Source organism: Ornithorhynchus anatinus, chromosome 1 (assembly GCF_004115215.2).
Source record: "Ornithorhynchus anatinus isolate Pmale09 chromosome 1, mOrnAna1.pri.v4, whole genome shotgun sequence".
NCBI classification, from domain to species: domain Eukaryota; kingdom Metazoa; phylum Chordata; class Mammalia; order Monotremata; family Ornithorhynchidae; genus Ornithorhynchus; species Ornithorhynchus anatinus.
Genome location: NC_041728.1, coordinates 14,477,835 through 14,499,469, shown reverse-complemented (window position 1 = coordinate 14,499,469; position 21,635 = coordinate 14,477,835). Strand labels below are relative to the sequence as shown.

The 21,635-nt window shown below is 41.3% G+C and overlaps 1 protein-coding gene across 1 annotated transcript in view; it reads left to right on the top strand.

The window, feature by feature from the left end:
- ADGRV1 (adhesion G protein-coupled receptor V1) overlaps positions 1-21,635 on the top strand; it is a 453,964-nt gene that overhangs the window by 67,055 nt on the left and 365,274 nt on the right. The window contains exons 23-32 of the mRNA XM_039911197.1: positions 1,708-1,888; positions 2,480-2,682; positions 3,449-3,578; positions 5,421-5,501; positions 8,327-8,466; positions 8,749-9,358; positions 15,853-16,068; positions 17,023-17,238; positions 18,133-18,377; positions 20,591-20,772. Of these exons, the coding sequence (XP_039767131.1) occupies positions 1,708-1,888; positions 2,480-2,682; positions 3,449-3,578; positions 5,421-5,501; positions 8,327-8,466; positions 8,749-9,358; positions 15,853-16,068; positions 17,023-17,238; positions 18,133-18,377; positions 20,591-20,772 (2,204 nt within the window). The remainder of the gene's footprint in view (positions 1-1,707; positions 1,889-2,479; positions 2,683-3,448; positions 3,579-5,420; positions 5,502-8,326; positions 8,467-8,748; positions 9,359-15,852; positions 16,069-17,022; positions 17,239-18,132; positions 18,378-20,590; positions 20,773-21,635) is intronic.

The following is a 21,635-nucleotide window of genomic DNA, read 5'->3' as shown; positions in this document are numbered from 1 at the left end:
TTGTATCTACCCCAACGTTTAGCACAGAACTTGGCACATAGCATTTAACAAATACCACAGTTATTGTCTTTAGTCTTGCTGACACCAATTGCTGCTGACACTGTTTTCTCCAAAGTGACCACAGCTCCTGGCCTTGGGGATTTCAGTGAGGCTATGTTTGGAAGCCAGAGCTGGGCCAGGGGTGGCCCAAGGAAGAGGAGAAGCAGGTTCAGGCTAGATACATCTCTGCTGGGATTTTTTATGCAACAGTTGGGTTTAAGTGGGCTTGCCCCTGTTTGGTACTGATTTGCCTTACAATTGATCAATCTCTCTCTCTCCTTCCCTTCTCCTCCCCTTCCCTTTCTCACACATACACACACCCACCCGTCTCCACCCCTTCCCCCCACTATTTGTCTAAATTCCTTAGTTTACTCCTAACTGCAGTTGTTGCAGAAATGAAAGTGGCAATTCTTGTCCATCTTTCCCTTTGCTGGTTAATCCAGTTCTTCCGGTGTAGTCTTTGGGGATGTGAAACAGGCTGTTGCCTGATTCCTAAGGGATTTTATCCCTGGCAATGGAGTCCCAAAGGGAGTGAAGTAGGGATGGCCAAGTCCCCATGAGAGGAAAGGTGGAGTAGCCTGGGCACATGTGGGCATGTGACCGCTCTCAGATTGATGGAAGTGGGAGATCCTTAAGGCACAGGACAATAGCCCTTATGGGCTTTACCTGATGAGTGGCCCTGAACAAGTCAGGCGGAGCGGTCTAGTGGAAAGACCACAGGACTAGGGGTCAGAAGACTAGGGTTCTAGTCCCAGCTCTGCCCCTGGACCAAGGGCATAGAACAGTGCCCAGCCCTTAGAACAGTGCTCGGCACATAGTAAGCGCTTAACAAATACCAACATTATTAAACTGTCTGGGCTCTAGTTCTATTATCTGAAAAATGGGGATAAAATACTTGCTTGCCTCCTAGACAGTGAGCCCCTTATGGGGCTATGACCAATCTGATTATCTTGCTTCTACCCCATTGCTTACATGATACCTTGGCAGTTAGTAAGTGCTTAACATAATTGTGATAGTAATAATAATTGTTATTATTTCTCATCCGGGCACTTTGTATTCCTTTGAGAAGCGGCATGGCTTAGTAGAAAGAGCACGGGCTTGGGAGTCAGAGATCGTGGGTTCTAATTCTGGCTCTGCCACTTGTCAGCTGTGTGACTTTGGGCAAGTTACTTTACTTTTGCAAATGGGGATTAAGACTGTGAGCCCCACGTGGGACAACGTGATTACCTTGTATCTACTTCAGCACTTAGAACAGCGCTTGGCACATAGTAAGTCCTTAACAAATACCATCGTAAGTATTAATAATATTCGTATTTGTTAAGCGCTTACAATGTGCAGAGCACTGTTCTAAACGCTGGGGGAGATACAGGGTAATCAGGTCATCCCACGTGAGGCTCACAGTTAATCCCCATTTTACAGGTGAGGTAACTGAAGCACAGAGTCACTTGCCCACAGTCACACAGCTGACAAGTGGCAGAGCTGGGAGTCGAACCCATAACCTCTGACTCCAAAGCCCAGGCTCTTGCCACTGAGCCACGCTGCTTCCCTGCTTCTCTGCTTCCCTAATTATTATTAGTGCATAATCTCCATTGGCAACAAAATATCCTTTTTAGTAATTTAATGTCACTATCCTTTTTAGTAATTTAATGTCACTATTTCGAACTCTAGGTGTTGAATTTGTATGTTGTCGATGATGATCTCCCAGAACTGAATGAATATTTCCGTGTAACACTGGTGTCTGCAATCTCTGGAGATGGCAAATTTGGTTCAACCCCAACAAGCGGAGCAAGCATTGACATAGAAAAGGAAACTACAGATATCACCATCAAAGCTAGCGATCACCCATATGGTAAGAATCTTAGTGGAAACAGTCAAACCTCCGGTCAAACTTTAGGCCTGTAGGATTTGCTTTATAATTAATGGAAGGGAAAATGGGCATAAACGTTAAAATTCCTTCGCAGTTCAAGCCTTTGAAATTTTTAATTGGATGCTCAGGTGGCATTTTGTCTTTGAAAATACCATTATGTGGAACCTTTTTATAAACAGTGACCAGAAAGTGACAGAAGCCCTGTTTTAGGGTAAACCTTCAAATTTGGCTCATGGCTCTCAGTAAAAAGTAAAATCCCATTTTGAAATTTTTTTTGTTTCAAGTGTCTAAAGAAGAAAAATGGAATTAAAATTTTATGGAATCTTGTGAAACTTGAAAATTAATGTGAGCAATATTGCTTTCAATTTAAACAAATTATTTTGATGTTTATATCTTTCAAAACATGCCAATCAGGCCACTAGTGACTAAATTTTATTTTCTCCAAAAAAGAGTAAGGAACATTTGCATGATATTTCAAATGCATTTTCATTCAGAAATCCCACAAAAACTTTTTAAATGGTTAATGAAACTTGCCCATCAGGCTGTTCCTGAATTGGTGTTTTTTTGCAACAGGTTTGCTGCAGTTCTCAGTGGGAATGCCTCCTAGAGCTGGTGATAAAATGATTCGACCTGCATCCAGCATCCCACACATTTTTGTGAAAGAGGAAATTGGAGAGGTCAAGTTACTTGTGGTCCGAGCTCAAGGGCTTCTGGGAAAAGTTCTGGTAAAATACAGAACAGTTTCTTTGACAGCTTACAGCCCTAAGGATTATCAGGTAAGAATGGTGCTCAGGAAAACAGGTACAGGCGTCCAAATCCTCTTTTTTATGGGCCAAGAAAGCCTTGCTACACACTAATGCTAAAAATCAGGTAAGCTTTGAGTTACTACTCTTCTTCCTTAGACAGAATTTCATCTATGGCTAGTTCAAAAAGCAAAGCAAGGTTTTCATTTTGGTGCCCAACTCTATAATGGTTTAATGGACATAGTATGCTTAATTAAATGATTTGAGTTGTTTGTAGCCATTTGATAGCATAGGGTTCTGGTACTTTGAGGATAAGATAGTGTGTCATTATGTGGACTAAGGAAGCAGTGTGCCATAAATAAAATGTTTTTCTGTTAATTGAGAATAATATTAAGGTCAGTCATTCAGTTACTTGATTTTTCTGCGCAGTTACTTGATATTGCTCTTAAAAGATTATTTCAAGGAAAAAACCACCAAATTAGCATGCCAGTTAGTAGCACAGAAAGTGTAAATATAGAGAAAGGACCTTAGTCAGCTCTTTAAGCATTTCCCTCAGGGTCTTGGATTAGTACAGTGCTCTGCACACAGTAACCACTCAATAAATATGATTGAATGAATGAATTGAAGCCTCTCATTCCAGGAGGTCTTAGTTCTCAAAGAGATCTGAGATCTGTTGCCTTAAAATGGCCCTAAAAACATTGAGAGTTTAGGGTTCTGCAGAAAAAGGAGGTGACAGGCTAAATCTAGTCCGCAGGGGTAAAGTGGAAACAAACTCTTTTCATTTCACATTTTATTTCAGGACATTGCAGGCACACTGGAATTTCAGCCGGGAGAAAGATATAAGTACATTGCTGTCAACATCATGGACAATTCTATTCCAGAACTGGAAAAATCTTTTAAGGTTGAGTTGCTGAACTCAGAAGGAGGAGGTGAGAAGAGTATACCGGAGTTTTTCTCTGTAGGCCTACTTCCATTGCCGTGTATACAGCCTGATAAGGTGGTTTAATATTTTTCTTAGGGGAAAAAACATTTTTCCTTTTATTCTATAAAATTGCAGTCCATTTATTATGCAGAAAAGCCTACTTCGGGGGAATCTATGACCAATTACTGTTTACAAAGGGAAAACATGTAAACTAGTAAAAGGATCTGAAAATGATTTTGAGTGTTTAAAACTTTATTTCAAAATAAACTCAATAAAAAATTCCCAGGCCACTCTTTTAATTTTAGAACATCTCCTTAGTTTCGACCATCTAAAGCAGACCTTAAGCAAATCATATTTTCGTGGCCGTTATTGAACTAAAGAAGAAATCAGTTAATGGTCCCAAGATTTACTGTATTCCATCTTTTTCTGAGAAAAAATATGGTTTGAGTTGAAAATCTTCCTATACCTATCTAGAGGCTTCTCTGCCGGTTTACATTTCTCCGTTGAGCCTTATTTTCATGATTTTTAGTGGAAGGCAAAAGTGATGAAGCACAAGTCTAGGCTACAGGGTCACCAGTGAATTCCTCCTTGTTGAAACCAATGGACTCTTTTCTATCCTAAACTTCCTCCATCTCTCTGCATCCTTTGACATAGTGAACAACCCTCTTCTCCAGTAAACACTTTCCAAACTTGGTTTCTCCATCTCTCCTTTCCTGGTTCTCCTTCTATCTCTCTAGCTGCTCTTTCTCAGTGTCTTTCCCCGGCTCTTCCCCTGTCCCCCCTTCTTAACTTTAAGTATCCCTCAAGACTCTGTTTTAGGCAGGGGTGGATGTATACCAGAACAGGCTGGGACTAATTTTCTGTAAAGCAGAATTTCCCAAATGGCTGAACTAGTATGCAGATGATTTTGTCATGGCATCAAAGACCCTTTTGGCCAGTAGAAGGACCTGCTCCCATCCACGTGGGCCCAGGCCAGGGATGGGCAACGGTGCCCAGTATGGGCCCTGACCCCACCCCAGCCCCTAATGTGGAGATGATCCAGGCAGAGCTCATCCCTGACCCTGATTCCACAACCCCAGCCTGGGTTTCACCCAGAAGGAGCGGTCGGAATACCTATGTCTACTTCCTACCTATGTATTCATTCCTTCCCAACACTTAGTACAAAGCTCTGTGCACAGTGTGTTTAAATAAATGCCATTACTACTAACTCCCAGCCAAGTCCTGAAGGACCAGAGGCAGAGGGCAGGGAGCTCTAGACATCTCCCACTCCACCAGTGCTCATTTCACTCTTCCTTGGCCACCGTGGCCCTCAGCTTCCTCTCTCCCCGGTCAGTTGGTCAGTTGTATTTATTGAGCACTTGCCGTGTGCTGAGTGCTAGGGAGAGTACGAAAGAACAATAAATAGGCATATTCCCTGCCCCCACTGAACTTACAGATCTGATCCAAGCCTTTCTGAATCAGATGGCTAATGTGTTAGAGGCAGGAAATACATGTGTACAATTGCACAGGTTCTTTTTTGGCCAGTTGCTATGTAATCTCTCTGACTTCTAAGTAATGAGTTGACCAGTTAGTCATATTTATTGAGTACTTACTGTTTGCAGAGCACTGCGCTAAGTGCTTGGGAGAGTACAATTTAGCAGACACATTCCCTGCGACAATAAGCTTGGAGTCTAGAGAGGGAGACAGATAAAATTACAGATATGTACATAAATTGCAGACTACTTGGGGGTTACACCTTACTGCCTTTCTTATTGACTTGAAATGTTTAAAACACTGTAATTTCTATCTTCTCTCAATTATATAAATGTATCTGTGTGGATTGTGTGTGTCTGTCCGTCTCTTCTTGAAGCTGCTGAGTTGTTTCAATTTGATGGCAGTGGGAGTGGTAATGGGGACCTGCAATTCTTCCTTCCGTCTGTGCACAGGCATGGTAAGCACCTTGAACTTTTCTTTCCCTCTTAACTATTACTGTGGTTTTCCAGGTATTTTTTTCTACATCCCATGTTTCACTTTTCCAGTGCTTTTTGTAGTTGTCTCATCAGAGCTTCTTGTAACTGAGATGACTTTCTCATTGCAACATCTACACAGTGTACTCCAAACAGGAGGAATTGATTGTAAATTACCAGAGTAAAACTGGCATTAATTGTTACGGCCACTTGTTGATATTTTGGATTTGCTGCTAAATTTGATTCATAAAAACAAGAATCCCATAAAATAAAACAAACTAAGAATGCCTTCTGAGGGACATTTCCATGAGGAAGTGGCCAGATGTATTTTAATAGAAGAAAGCAGGACCTGCTTTTGAAATGAGTAGCCAAAATTAAGGAGAGAGTTCCACTAAGAGGTAGCCACGTGGTGAGAACCAATCATGTTGTAAACAAATCACCAAGGCTGACTTCACTTTTTGTGAAAATAAGAGAGAGATTTGTCAGGCAGTCAATGGTAAAGCACTCTGTTATGTGCATAGGAAAGTAGTGTAGAGTTGCTAGACAAAATCCCTGCCTATAAGGAGCTTACAGTCTACATGGAATGATGGTTAAGGTATGATTCTTCAAGAGAAAGCATGAACAAAGCCCTAGTATGTTTGTCCAAGCCATTCTTATTTATGATCAGAGAAACCAAATTATTTCTGTTCCTACCCTACTGTCTACTGGAGTGGTCCTTCTGCTTTTCACCCACTGTCTCCTAACTGATGGCCAGCATGCCGTATCACTATTCTTCCAAGTCAGGTGACCTCATCATTCTGACTCTGACTTCATTGTCCCAGTTCCTGCTGCTGCAGCTCACATCTCTTGACACGACCCTATCTCGGGTTGCATAGTTTTCAGTATCAAAGAGGTCTCCTTCCTTCTTTAAGTCTCCAGTTTCCTTCTGTGGTTAAATTTTCTTCCAGGTGTCTAACAGAGCTTTACCTCAGAATATCCATTCTTAGATTTTTATTTCTCCCTTACTGCCATTTAATCTGTTTGTTTTTAGGTTCCCCTGATGGGAGTTTTTGACTATTTATGTCCACCGTATTGGCTCATTTGTGATGTACGCTTGAGTTCATTCATTCAGTCGTATTTATTGAGCACTTACTGTGGGCAGAGCACTGTATTAAGTCCCTGGAATGTACAATTCAGCAACAGAGACAATCACTGCCCGACAATGGGCTCACATCTAAAACGGGGAGACAGACAGCAAAACAAAACAAGTAGACGGGAATCAATACCATCAAACTAGTTAAATGGAATCATAGATGTATACACATCATTAATAAAGTGGAGTAATAATATATACAAATATACACGAGTGCTGTGGGAGGGGAAGCGGATAGAGCAGAGGAAAGGAGTAGGAGTAATGGGGAATGGAAGAGGGGCAGAGAGAAAGGGAAGGCTCAGTCTGGGAAGGCCTCCTGGACATGTTTGGTGGATGTGAGGAGGGAGGTCATTCCAGGTAAGTGGTAGGACGTGGGCCGGGGGTCAGTGGCGGGACAGGTGAGAACACGGCAGGGTGAGGATGTTAGTCGCAGAGGAGCAGAGTGTACTGATGTGTGTTCCTTAAAATGCTCCCTGGTATTTTAACACTGAAGAGGCCTTTACAAAAGGGATTCATATAAAACTTGGAAAAAGGTGTATGTTTGTATGTAAAAGTGCCCTTGTTCTTTGATGAACAGCACAATAATATTTTTCAATTACTAAGGCAAGCACATAACTTTTGTGATATTAAATATTTGGCATTTGAAGCATATTTTTAAAAAATCAGTATTTGTTAAAGGAAGCAATAAAGCCGTTAGACAAGGCAGATATCTTATGAGTACAAATTTAAGTAAAAGATAAATCTTAAAATTTTGACCATCAGTGGAGAGCTAATCAAGTCTAATAGCTAATGTTAATTAATAACTGTGACATTGAAGCACTTACTATGTGTCAAGTGCTGTAATAAGCGCTGAGGGTAGATACAAAGCTGAGCTACAAAGAAGTTAAGTGACCTGTCTGAGCTCACTCAGCAGGCAAGCGATGGAGCTGGGATTATATCCCGGGTCTTCTGACTCCCCAGGGCCATGCCCTTTCCACTAAGCAGAGTGACCAGATCATCAGGATTCTGCAAGTCCTTGGTGCCTTCATTTTTTCATCTGTTCATTCTTCCTCAGGAAACACTTTGTATGCATAACTGTCATTCAGTCTCTTCACTCTCTTTCCTCCCCATTTTTATGCTGCTCTCCTGCTTATATATGTCACTGCCGCTTTGAAACTGAACGTATTCTTTGAGATAAATACAAACCTTTTCTTTTATCATTTCCTAGCATCTGTTTCATTCCATGGTATTGGACTGTGGTAACGTAGGCGTCAGAAGCCAATGCAAGTAGCTTGGCTTACAAATGACATGAAGTTTGAATCCCATATCTCTCTGTGTTATAATTAAAGGGATGCTATAATTTTAAAAAGGTAATACTCTATTTTGGATGCTCTTGTAAGATCAAGAAAACGGGGGGATCTTTTCCAGGCAGGAGATTATTCTGTGATTTAAAAATAGAAAATGAAATAAAATTTACTATTCAATTCTACATTTCACAAATCACTTGAGCAGTGCAGATGAGCCAGGATTGATCAGTAAAGGTCACATTATTGCACAATGATGAGAATCTGTCTATAAAGAATGAGAGAATCATAAGTAATTGAAGCACCCTTTTTCATAGTGCCACTCCTTATTTTTCCCCTTGGTTTGCGAAATGCAAATGATCATTTTTCTGGTGTTCTTTAATTGACCATGCAGCCAGTCTTGGAGTAGCATCCCAAATGATGGTGACTATTGAAGCCTCCGATGATGCTCATGGTGTGTTTGAGTTCAGCACTGAGTCTCTCTATGTCAATGGAACGGAACCTGAAGATGGTTACAGCACAGTTATATTGCAGGTTAGTACATTTCAGCTGTCACCTTATAAAATCCCTTCAAATTTTAAAACTCAGTTGTTTTTTCACAAAAACAATTGTTGATTCCATATTCATACAAATTTTTATATGATTTAGAGTTTAGCGGCTAACTTTTAATGGTCTCATTATTGAATTAATAATTATTACTGAATTATTGAATTTAAACCTTTCAAGGAGGATGAGTGGTATATTTTGTGGATCATATATTGAGTTCTAATCAGTGATATGTAGTATGTATTTATTTGTGAACTTTACCTCTGATAGGTTATGAGAAGACACGGGGCTTTGTCTCAAGTAATTTTACACTGGAACATTCCCAGTGATCCTTTTGGAGATCTGGTCTTCACCTATGGACATATCACTTTTGCAACAGGACAGATGTGTGCAAATTTAACAGTTGAAATCTTGAATGATGAAGTTCCTGAACTGGATAAAGTATTTTCTGTCCTAATCATGAATGTTTCCAATGGTCGGCTGGGTCTTCATACAAATGCAACACTGACAGTCCTGGCAAGTGATGATCCATTTGGACTTTTCATCTTTTCAGAGAAAAACAGACCAATTGAAGTTGAGGAAGTAACCCAGAACATCACTCTATTAATAGTCAGGTTACGTGGTCTTATGGGAACAGTCATGGTCACATACAGAACCGTGGATGATTGGGTAAAGCCACCTTATTTTGCATCTAATATTGCCAGAGCAACTCAAGGAATAGACTATATACCTATTTCTGGATTTGTAGTTTTCAACGCTAACAGGAGTGAGGCAACAATAACTATTTCAATTCTGGATGACGATGAACCAGAAAAACCAGAATCTGTCTTTATTGAGCTACTCAACGTTACTTTAATAGAAAAAATACAGCATCGACCAAGTAAGTACATACCCTCGTGGTCTGTATTTTAGATGAATCTTGAAGTTTTCAATTGAAGATATTCTCAAAATATGCTTTTTAATCTCTCTCTCTAGTGCTACATCTATGTATATATAGATGCATGCATATATATGAAAATCTATATATTTATAGATATATGATTAAATCAAAAGCTAACTGAAAAACTTAAAGGGGAAGAAAAAATGAGTACTGATTCAACTTGGTTTGAAATAAGTGGCAAAGCTGAATGTGTATGTGCAGTGTTACGAGTTGTGTATTGCAGAGTAAAAAAGTTCTCAAAAACTGGAGGTGAGAGTTTGTGTAGGAACAGGAAAAATTCTGCTGTTGTGAAAAAAAGATCAAGAAGACAAAGAAGACAAGTCTGCAGTAGGCTGAGCATATTCTTTGAGGGGGTAGTTTTGAGCATCATATCAAAATGAAAGCTTAATAACATTTTTGAGGTAGAGTATTTGGAGGAGCTTCAGCCAAGAGGGGTGTTGTGAATAAAAATATTTTTAGTTGAAACATTCTTTCTTTTTTGGGGGTTTAGATAGGAAACAATTTTTGAGTAGTTTATTGCTTTTTTCGGTTGTTAGCGTCTAATTTTAGGTATTCTTCCTACTTTATAATATTTTTTTCCCAGTTTAATGGATTCAATACGTTTCCTTAGCATATCTGATTATGATTTGGAATTTTGAGTTTCTTAGGAGTGACAATGAATGATGTATTGGGCAGGAACTAAGGAACTTAGTTCAACGTAAGAGAATTCTACCTGAAGCCTCTCCCAACAATGTTCTTGCAGTAATGGGTTATGACAGTTTAGTCTTGAATAGCTTTCGCTTGTTGAATTTATCATCAATTTTTCAGCCACATATTTCTTTCTGCCAAGCCAGTATTGACATAATTTTGGGGTGCCATTTATTGTCACCACTGTCATCATTATTATTAGTACTAGCATCTGTATCCCTATAATGTGTAAATCATAGTATTAAACACTGGTAATCACAACCCTCTCCCACAAACAGTTTACAGTTTTAAGTAGGGGGACAGGATGAACACATGGAACAAGAAGGCTATCATCCAAACAACAACGAAAACTAAAAGCCAGCAGTGGAAAAGTATCAGCCGAAAAAGATTGAAATTATACCCTACTTGTAGGGTTTGGTTTCTGGTACTTTCTACTCCAGGTAGACAATCCATGGAGAGAATCCGCTGTAACCATTACAACCTTTTAAAGGTTTTGCAAGGAATTTCTCCCAGCTTCCACTCTCGCGGGGGTGTGTGTAAGTGGGCCCCATATTGCTCATAGTATTGCCTGCTATTTCATTGACTCACTTTATTCAGTAACCATGTTTTTCAAATGGTACTTGAAAAGCACTTACTATGTGCCAGTCACCGTACTAAGTGCTGAGGTGGATACAAGCAAATTGGGTTGGACACAATCCGTGTCCTATTTGGGGCTCACAGTCTCGATCCGCATATTACAGATGAGGTCACTGAGGCACAGAGAAGTGACGTGACCCAAGATCACACAACAAGCAAGTGGCAGAGCCGGTTTTAGATCTCAGATCCTTCTGACTCCCAGGCCCGTGATCTATCCACTAGGTCATGCAGCTTCTCTGTACTTATCTATCACTGTTGAGTTTTGCTGAAATGTTTGATGTTGGGAGATTTCATTTTGGTCAATCTCAAAATATTCTTGGTTTCTTTCACCATGGCAACAAAGATTTCTCTCAGCATGACTACGACGTAGTAGAACGAGCACGGGCCTTGGAGTCAGAAGGTCATGGGTTCTAACTTCTGCTCCTCCACTCTTCTGTTGTGTAACCTTGGGCAAGTCACTTTACTTCTCTGTGCCTCAGTTACTCATCTTTCAAATGGGGATTGAGATTGTGAGCCACATGTGGGACAAAGAACTGTGTCCAACTCGATTTGCTTGTATCCACCCCAGCGCTTAGTACAGTGCCTGACTCGTAGTAAGAGCTTAACAAATACCATACTTTTATTATTAGTACATGGAGACTTCTGGTTGGTCCAAGCCTCTTGTAGTTTATCTTGAGATTTCGTCCTTTAGATTTCAAGAGAGCTGGTCCCGACCCAGGCCTTGAGTAAACTTCTGGGGAGCAGTTCCAAAATGCTGTTTAGCCTGTGAGCCCGTTGTTGGGCAGGGACAATCCCTGTCCTCTGTGGGGCTCGTAGTCTTGATCCGCATTTTACAGATGAGGTCACTGAGGCACAGAGAAGTGACGTGACTTGCCCAAGGTCACATAGCAGGCAAGTGGCAGAGTCGGTTTTAGAACTCAGATTCCAAGCGCTTAGTACAGTGCTCTGCACATAGTAAGTGCTCAATAAATATGATTGAATGAATTGGAACTGTAGAAACTGCTCTGGGAGAGGGGAGCGTGATGTCAAAATGTCCACTTGTCTCAATGTGGCCAGTTGCCTGACCATTCTGTACTTGTGCCTCTTGCTAATTCTACATACTGGATTGTCTGACCAGTGGGGCTGAGATTGGCCACACAGGAATAGTTAATGAGTTTCCTGTCAGCAAACCTTGAATGTTGTAAATGACTCTGTGTTCAAGGTTGAATGATGCTTCTGTTCTGATCCACCTTTGTGACTTGTTAGTTCAGCTAGAGTTTTCAAGGGTGTGAGGATATCAATGTGTGTATAAAGTCAGCACATTTTGGGCTTGGTTTGCTTCAGTGTGTTCATTCCTCTTTCCAGATTTTACTGGTCAGTTTCAGGATGATGGTCTGGTCAAAGTTGAATACCCAGTAAACCTGGAAAAATGTTGTCAGAAATAAGGGAGAGACCTAAAAGTGTCACACACAGGAAAATATGAAGGCTTGCTATCTTTTACAGGTTAACAAAATGTACTTCTGCATCCAAAAGGGGTCTTGGTATATTTCAAGCAGGCATTGCCAACCTATATAAATAAGAAGCAGAGAAGCAGTGTAGCTCAGTGGAAGGAGCACGGGTTTGGGAGTCAGAGGTCATGGGTTCGAATCCAGGCTCTGCCACTTGTCAGCTGTGTGACTGTGGGCAAGTCACTTAACTCCTCTGTGCCTCAGTTACCTCATCTGTAAAATGGGGATTAACTGTGAGCCTCACATGGGACAACCTGATTACCCTGTATCTCCCCCAGCGCTTAGAACAGTGCTCTGCACATACTAAGCGCTTAACAAATACCAACATTATTATAAGTATATTAACCAATTAATCAATTGTATTCATTGAGTGCTTACTTTATGCAAAGCATGGTACTAAGTGCTTGGAAGAGTACACTATAACAGAGTTGGTAGACACATTTCCTACCCACAAGGAGCTTCCAGTGTAGAGTGGGGGGACAGTTGATATATCTGTATATCTTGATAAATTGGTAGACTTTTTTTCCCATTCAAAATGCTGCTCATAATGTGGGAAGGTGAAAAGATGCATCTCTCCTGCATTTTTCCCCCAGAGGCTTTTAAAACAATCAAATCTCTGGACTTGTCTTTAAGCTCTTCTCAGGGTGAAAAGAACTGTCTTTTCATATTTTGCTGTAGCAGTCAGTGCATTAGTAATTTCAAGGAGAATGTGGTGATATTGAAGCTGCTACTTAGGAAAAAATAATGAAAAGCAAGCATTTTGGCCCACTCTTAGCTGCTTCAGCCGGAAGCACTGTTTCATTCATTCATTCATTCATTCATTCATTCATTCGTATTTATTGAGCACTTACTGTGTGCAGATCACAGTACTAAGTGCTTGGGAAGTACAATTCGGCAACAGATAGAGACAATCCCTAACCAACAATGGACTCACAGTCTAGAGGCGTAGACAGACAACAAAGCAAAACAAGTAGGCATCACTACCATCAGAATAGATAAATAGAACCATAGATAAATGCACATCATTAATAAAATAGAGCAATAAATATTTACAAATATATACAAGTGCTGTGGGGAGGGGAAGGGGGTAGAGCAGAAGGAGGGAGTAGGGGTGATGGGGAGGGGAGGAGGAGCAGAGAGAAAGGGAGGGCTCAGTCTGAGAGACTCTTTGCCAGAAGTGGACTAGCATCACAGAGAACATCAAGAAGCTGAATATCTTGGTATTTTCTAGCATATAATAACAATTGTGGTATTTGTGAAGTGTTTATTATGTGCCAGACACTGGGGTCAATACACACAAGTTGGGTTGGACACAGTCCCTGTCCCACATGGAGCTTTACAGTCTTAATCCCCATTTTACAGATGAGGTAACTGAGGCACAGTGAAGTGACGTGCCCAAGACCACACAACAGACAAATGGTAGAGCTGGGATTAGCATATGAAGCAGCATATGGGATTAGCAGAGAAGCAGCGTGGCTCAGTGGAAAGAGCACGGGCTTTGAAGTTAGAGGTCATGAGTTCGAATCCCGGCTCTGCCACTTGTCAGCTGTGTGACTGTGGGCAAGTCACTTAACTTCTCTGTGCCTCAGTTACCTCATCTGTAAAATGGGGATTAAGACTGTGAGTCCCATGTGGGACAATCTGATTCCCCTGTATCTACCCCAGCGCTTAGAACAGTGCTCTGCACATAGTAAGCGCTTAACAAATACCAACATTATTATATGAAACTAGACCACTTTGACCCTATGCTCTTGTAGTCATTGGAAATTGATTTCCTTTTCCCATTTTAGAGTGCCTCTTATGATGTCCTGTCCGTCCGTCTCCCCCGATTAGACTGTAAGCCCGTCAAATGGCAGGGACTGTCGCTATCTGTTACCGACTTGTTCATTCCAAGCGCTTAGTACAGTGCTGTGCACATAGTAAGCGCTCAATAAATACTATTGAATGAATGAATGAATGTCTTACATCAAGACATTTTAGCAGTGAGAAATGCCAAACTACTGATATTTGCTTTGGTTCTTATTCTGAGTCAATTAATCAATAACAGTTCTGATTGCTCCCTTGGCTTCAGTTACCATCTCTATGCATTGATTACTAAATCTACAACTCCAGCCCTGATCTCTCTCCTTCCCTGCAGTCTCCTATTTCCTCCTGCCTTCAGGACGTATCTACTTGAATGTCCCACTAACACTTCAAACTTAACATGTCCAAAGCAGAATTCCTTTCATTCCCATCTAAACCCTGTCCTCCCCCTGATTTTCCCATCGCTGGAGCAGCACCACCATCCTCCCTGTTTTAGGAATCCATTACCTTGGTTGCTTGCCCATACTCATCACTCTCATTCAAACCACATATGCAACCTGTTACCAAATTCTGTCCATTTAACTTTCACAACATTGGTAAAAAAAAAATAAATCTGCCCTTTCCTCTTCATCCAGACTGCTACCAAATTAATCCCAGCATTTATCCTATCCTGCCTTGATTACTGCGTCAGCCTTCTTGCTGACCTGCCTGCCCCTTGTCTCTCTCCACTTCAATTTATACTCCACTCTGCTGCCTGGATCATTTTCTTATAAATCCATTCAGTTCATTTTTTCCCCAATCCTCAAGAACCTCCAATGGTTGTCAGTCCACCTCCACATCAAACAGAAACTCCTTACCACAGGCCTTAAGAACTCAATCACCTTAACCCCCTCACCTTGCCTCCCTGATTTCCTTACTACAACCCACTCTTCATAATTGCCTCCTCTCATACCAACCTACTCGCTGTACCTCAAGCTCCTCTATCTTTCCACCGCCTCCTAGCTTACATCCTGCTTCTTCATATCCTTCAGATGATCACTCTCCCCACCTTCAATGCCTTTTTTAAGGCAAATATCCTCCAAGAGACCTTCCCCGACTAAGCCCTCATTTCCTCTAATCCCCCTCCCTTCTGTGTTGCCCTTGCATTGGGATTTGCAACCTGTATTCAACCCTCCCTCAGCGCCAAGGTGCTTATGTACATATCTGTAATTTATGTCTCTCCCTCTGGACCGCAAGCTTATTGCAGTAGGGGAGTTTTTCTAGCAACTCAGTTATATTGTACTCTCTCAAGTGCTTTGTACTGTACAAACAGTAAGCGCTCAATGAATTTGATTGATTGAAAGATTTCATACTGTGGGAGGCAGCGTGACCTGGAAATAACATGGGGCTGAGATTCTGGAGACCCAATTGTTGTTCTCTTAGTGAGTGTACGTGTGTATGTGTGTGTGTGTGTGTGTGTGTAGTTGGGTGCCTCAGTTTCATCATCTGTACATGGGGATCTTACCTCCTCTCGCACTCTGTAGATTTTTTTTTTGTGGGGGTAAGATTCTGATGATCTATCTAAACTGTAGTGCTTGGCACACAGTGTTTTGGGACATAGAAAGTACTTATATTGTAAGCTAGCTCCTCGAAGGCAGGCATCACTACCCAACTCTATTGGATTGTAGTCTCCTAAGTGCTTAGTATGGTGTTCTGCACCCACACTCAGTACAGTGTTCTCTACAAAGTGCTCAATAAATACTAATGATAGTCTAATAATCTGTATACTTATCTTCAGAAAGACATACTGGATTGTCTTGTTATTCCATTTTCTTTGTTCAGTTCCAAATTCCCCACGTCTTGGACCAGAGATGCACACCATAGCCCATTTAATTATAAATGCCAATGATGATGCTTTTGGGACACTTCAGCTCTCAGCATCAAGCGTGCGAGTTGCTGAAAATCACGTTGGGCCTATTATCAATGTGACAAGAACAGGTGGAGTCTTTGCCGATGTTTCGGTGAAGTTTAAAGCCGTGCCAATCACTGCAATAGCAGGTAAGAAAATAATTTAAAAATCTATAGGAAACGAGATGAAGTCCATCAGACCTCGTGATTAGAGCTGTGGCGATACATACAGGTTGGCCGGAAAAGTCAACTCAAATAAGAACTGGATTATCTGGGTTTAGCAACGGGAAATCTGGATCTCGTGTAGATAAAGGTCTGTAGGACTAGTGGGAAATGCTGGAGAGATCATTTATGAAGAGAGATTCTTACAGGACTAACCACACTGGCAGAAAGCTAGTAAAATGAAAAGTAAACGTTACACCGGCATTAGGACTCTGACTCCGTTGCTTAACCTTGGGAGTTGTAATTCATGTGCAGAAATAGGGAGACTTAGCCATTCAGTTTGCTTGCACCAGAGTTTCATGACCAGGCCGGCAGCTTCTGTAACACACCGTAAACATGTAAAGGGAATTGCCTATAGCAGTTGCCTGCAGTGATGTAACTGGACACTGGATGTAGTCAGATCATTATAAAAGCTCTCTTACATTATAAAGACTCTCTAGCATACGTGCTTACTACAAAGTCTTAACTTATATAAAAGCAAATATGAAGGAGCATTGAGTTGTTTTCTTTAAAAAATAAAATGTGATTATGGTTCTGAAATGTCCCAGTGTAGGTTGCAGTGATCTCTTCACTCTCTTGAGGAATGGACAGTTTGTTGTCCTCTCTGGGCTCCAAAATTTAGGAATGATGGAAGTCCAATAAGGGACCAGAAGAGGTATAAAACAGGTCCTGTGAGGGTGATAAACTACTATGAGGATGGGAAAGAGAAAACTGAAGAATGAGTTAAATCACCAATGTTCAAGTCAAAGGAGAATTCCGGTCATGTTGATGGGGAGAAGCTGCTGCTAGTCTACCCTGAGAATGAAACGAGGGAAAACACCTCAGGGAGGAGTTCTTTTTCTAACACTTTCATGGTGAATGTGTTGTTGTCTGACTGCACAGGTGAAGACTACAGCGTAGCCTCATCCGATGTCGTCTTGCTAGAAGGTGAAACGAGCAAAGCTGTGCCAATATACATTATCAATGACATCTACCCTGAACTGGAAGAATCTTTTCAAATACAACTATTGAATCAAACAACAGGTGGAGCCAAACTTGGGACTTTAACTCAGGCAATCATAACTATCGAGGCCTCTGATGACCCTTTTGGATTATTTGGTAAAGCCCATTTTGTCGACCAGACATACTTCGTTGATGTACCATGTTTTCCTAGATCTCTAACCTGCCTATTTTTATAATATTGTAACGTACGCTACGGCCGTAGGTGAGTCCTGTCTCACGAAAACACTTCACGTACACCTCCCGGTGTGTTGCAGCCAGGAAGCAGTGTGACTTAGTGGAAAGAGCATGAGGACTAGAAGTCAGGAGACCTAGGTTCTCTGCCATTTGCCTGCCATGTGACCTTAGGCGAGTCATTTAACTTCTTGGTGCCTCAATTCCTCATCTGTAAAAACGGGATTAAATACCTGTTCTCCCTTTCCCTTAGACTGTGAACCCCATATGGAGCAGTGCTTATTTCTGATCTAACTTGTAATTACCTCTGTGCTTAGCATATGTAAAAACCTAACAAATACGAATATGATTATTGTAATTATTATCATCACTCCTGCCTCTTTGCTCATTGAACTAGGTGCCCCAATGACAGCATGACCAATTGGGAGTAGTTAAAAGACACTGCAAACCACTATCAAAATAATCACTTTCCTTTGCTACGATCTCAGGGCTGAGGGACATCAATCATTCTCAAAAGGAGACTCCATCGTCATCTTTAAGAAGAGTTACAAGTGTCTTGAAAAGTGTCAGATAGACAAACCTGCATTCAGGCATATATACCGCTGGGAGGGATGACTAGAGGATACTGCTTTAGATTGTAAGCTCATCGTGGGCAGGGAATGTGTCTGTTTATTGTTCTATTGTACTCTCCCGAGCACTTAATACAGTGCTCTGCACACAGTGAGCTCTCAGTAAAGAGGATTGAATGAATTCAGAAGTGTACAGAAATCGTCACGACCCTCTGGGTGGATTGGAACTAACTGATGCCCTTCATTTCAGTTTTTCAGATTACTAAAATCACTGTCGATGAACCCGAGTTCAGTTCAGTGAAGGTAATCCTGCCGATAATCCGCAATTCTGGGACACTCGGCAATGTTACTGTTCAATGGGTTGCCACCATTAATGGACAGCTTGCTACTGGCGACCTGCGAGTTGTCTCAGGTAATGTGACCTTTGCCCCCGGGGAAACCATTCAAACCTTGTTGTTAGAGGTCCTGGCTGACGACGTTCCGGAAATTCAAGAGGTGAGAGGAGCAGCTAGTATAGAATGACACTGTAAAGTGACTTTTCTTATCCTGTTTTAATAGTTACTAGAGCGGTTTCGTGAGAAACCTAGTAGGAGTAGTACCTTGAGTGTGGTGAATCAATGTTTTTCGTTGAATGAAAGGATGTAATTGAGAGGGGGGAATCACGTAATGTGTCTTATGGAAACGTAACCCTTTATTCTTTGAAAAGGGAAAGCCATGGTTTAGTGGTAGATCATTTGAGGACAGTGGATTTAAATGTTTGTTAAACTTAGCACTTAGTGTTTTAGCTAATTTCCAAAGCAATGGTTTTTAAAGGCAGCATGCATAAGTGCCACCCACTGCAGAAGCAAACATTTTTTCCTCCTTTCGGTGGAGCAATTAAACGATTCCCCTGGGTAACCAGCTCCCAGAAAGTAATAGATGCCTCCTGAGCCCATTTCTTCCCTCTTTCCCTGACTTTTGTCTTTTGGATTACAGTTGCTTAGGCCAACTGTTTTTCCCTCCCCTCTTGGTGTGTGCTGCTACGAAAGTGGCTGAGATACAGCACCTGCTGTAGACTGCACCCTGTGGGCAAGAATCGCTTCTACCAACTCTGTTGTACTGAATTTTCCCTAGTGCTTTAGTGCAGTGCTTTGCAGACAGTAAGCGCTCAGTAAATACCGTTGCTTGGTAGATGTCAAGAGCTTGCGCAAGATATACCTCGATGAGCATTCCAGTTAAGAAATTGGAATGTAGGCTGTGGTACTCTTCCACATGCACTGCCCTCTGAAGACAGTAAGTACTCAATACATATTATTAATTAAATATGCTTAAGAGGAGCTGTTCTCTTCTAGGGCAGAATATGCAGATAAATCTGCCCTTATCAAGTTTCATTACAAAGAAGGGATATTATTTCAACTTTTTTACAATGTTGAGCGCTTACAACGTGCCAGGCACTGTTCTCAGTGGTGGGGTAGATACAAGGTAATCAGGTTGGACACGGTCCATGTCCCAGCTGGGGCTCACAGTCTTAATCCCCATTTTACAAATGAGGTAATGGAGGCACAGAGAAGTAAAGTGACTTTCCCAAGGTCCCACAGCAGGAACGTGTTGGAGCCAGGATTAGACCCTATGTACTTCTGCCTCCCAGACCTGTGCTCTATCCACTAGGCCATGCTGCTGCTGCTGCTTTTTAGAATGGGAATGAGTCCTATGTACATACCTTGTAATGTATCATTAAAATATTAAAACAAGCAACCTTTTATAAAACTCATATTCATAGTGATATTTACTTATGCATTTAAGAGAGGTTCTAGGTTGCCTCTTTTCTGATGAATTATGGGTAAGATTTGTCTTAGGAAGATGAAAGGGATGATCTACCTAAGTTATGTCTCTGAATTGTCACGTGACAAAAACATGCAGTTTTATTGTTGGCCCCTAGTTAAACAGATTTGCCCCCCTCTTTTGTGTTGCAGAGTGTTTATGAAACTTTTTTCACTTTCTAAGGAAATGTGGATTTTGTAAAATGTGCAAAATATATTTTATTAGATTTTAGTTGACATTATAGAATGTATACAGGTTTATCAACAGGAGTGGGCGGCTCAAAATAAAATTGTCCAATGGAAGAAATGACAGAGGGGCTTAATCAGTGATAACTGTGGTTTTTGTTAAGTGCTTACTATATGCCAAGTACTGTTGTAATCGTTGGGGAAGATATAAGATCATCTTGTCCCATGTGGGGCTCACAGTCTAAGTAGGAAGGAGAGCAGGTATTGAAGCTCCATTCTGCAGATGAGGGAACTGGGGCACAGAGAAATCAAGCAGCTTGCCAAGGTCACACAGCAGGCAAGTGGCAGAGCCAGGAAAAGATCCCAAGTACTTGACTCCCAAGTCCGTGCCCTTTCCACTAGGCTGTACGGCTAACATTGAAGCTTAAAAGCTCTGAATTGTGTGAATGCATATTAAAGGGAATTTAGGTGGGAGTGATTCTTGTTGAGGATTGTGCTTAGTAGCAGGAGTAGGGGAAGAGCAGAGCGGGGAGGGGGGAATTTTTCTTTGTGGTCATATTGGGTTTGCCATGTGTTCCAGGAAGAATTCTTCCTTGAGCCCTCTGGTAATGAAACCCATATGGCTTCCCGTGCTAGTCCTCTAGGCTATATTTATCTCTGTGTCATAATCATTTTAAATTCAGAACTGGAATGCTGTTAAGGAAGCTTTCACTCTATTTTTAGGTTATTCAAGTGAAGCTTACTCAGGCCTCTGGTGGAGGTTCTATTGGAACAGATCGAGTGGCAAATATAACCATCCCTGCCAACAATAATCCTTATGGCACTGTTGCTTTTCATCAATCTGTGTATCGTGTTCAAGAGCCTCTCGAAAGAAGTTCCTGTGTTAACATAAGCGTCAAGAGGAGGTTCGTTTGCGGAATATGCTGATATAATAATTGCGGTATTTGTTAGGCACTATGTGCCATGCACTGTACTAAGTGTTGGGATAGAGACAAGATCATCAGGTGCCCATGTGGAACTCCCACTGTAAGTAGGAGGGGAACAGATATTGAATACCCATTATATAGATGAGGGAACTTTGGCCCAGTAAAGTTAAGTGACATGTCCAAGGTCACACAGCAGGCAAGTGGCAGAAGTTGGATTAGAACCCATATCCTCTGACTTCCAGGTCTGTGCTTTTTTCACTCAACCATGTTGCTTTTCCTTCTTTATGTTATTTGCGTATTCTATTCTGATGCAAAAGGGTTTTTCTAGTCCATTAAATATTAGTGTTTTTTGTCTGTTTTCTTTGTTTTATTGACTCTTCACAGGCCTTTGTAAAATGCTACTATTGGGTCAGACCAGTAGTTCCTTCCCCCGCAACCCAGTAGTCTGTCACTGAATGGAATTTAGGATTCTAGAGGACCCATGTGCTGGTTGCTCATCTTGAAGTAGCTTTTAAATGGGTTTTATTAAGCATTTATCATGTGCTTAGCGCTAGGATAAATACAAGGCTATCAGTTCAGACCTAGTCCCTGTCCTACATAGGGCTCACAATCTATCTTGGGCTGTGGAGTGGACTTCCCAATTTTCCTAACTTTTCCCTCGTTCCATCTCCAACTTTTCCCAAAATTCTGCTCCTCCATGAATTTATCCAAATTCTACAACTGTTGTTTTCCACCTGCACAACTTCCTGTGGCAACAAATCTGTTGCGGAATTGTACATTCCAAGTGCTTAGTACAGTGCTCTGCACATAGTAAGCGCTCAATAAATATTTTTGAATGAATG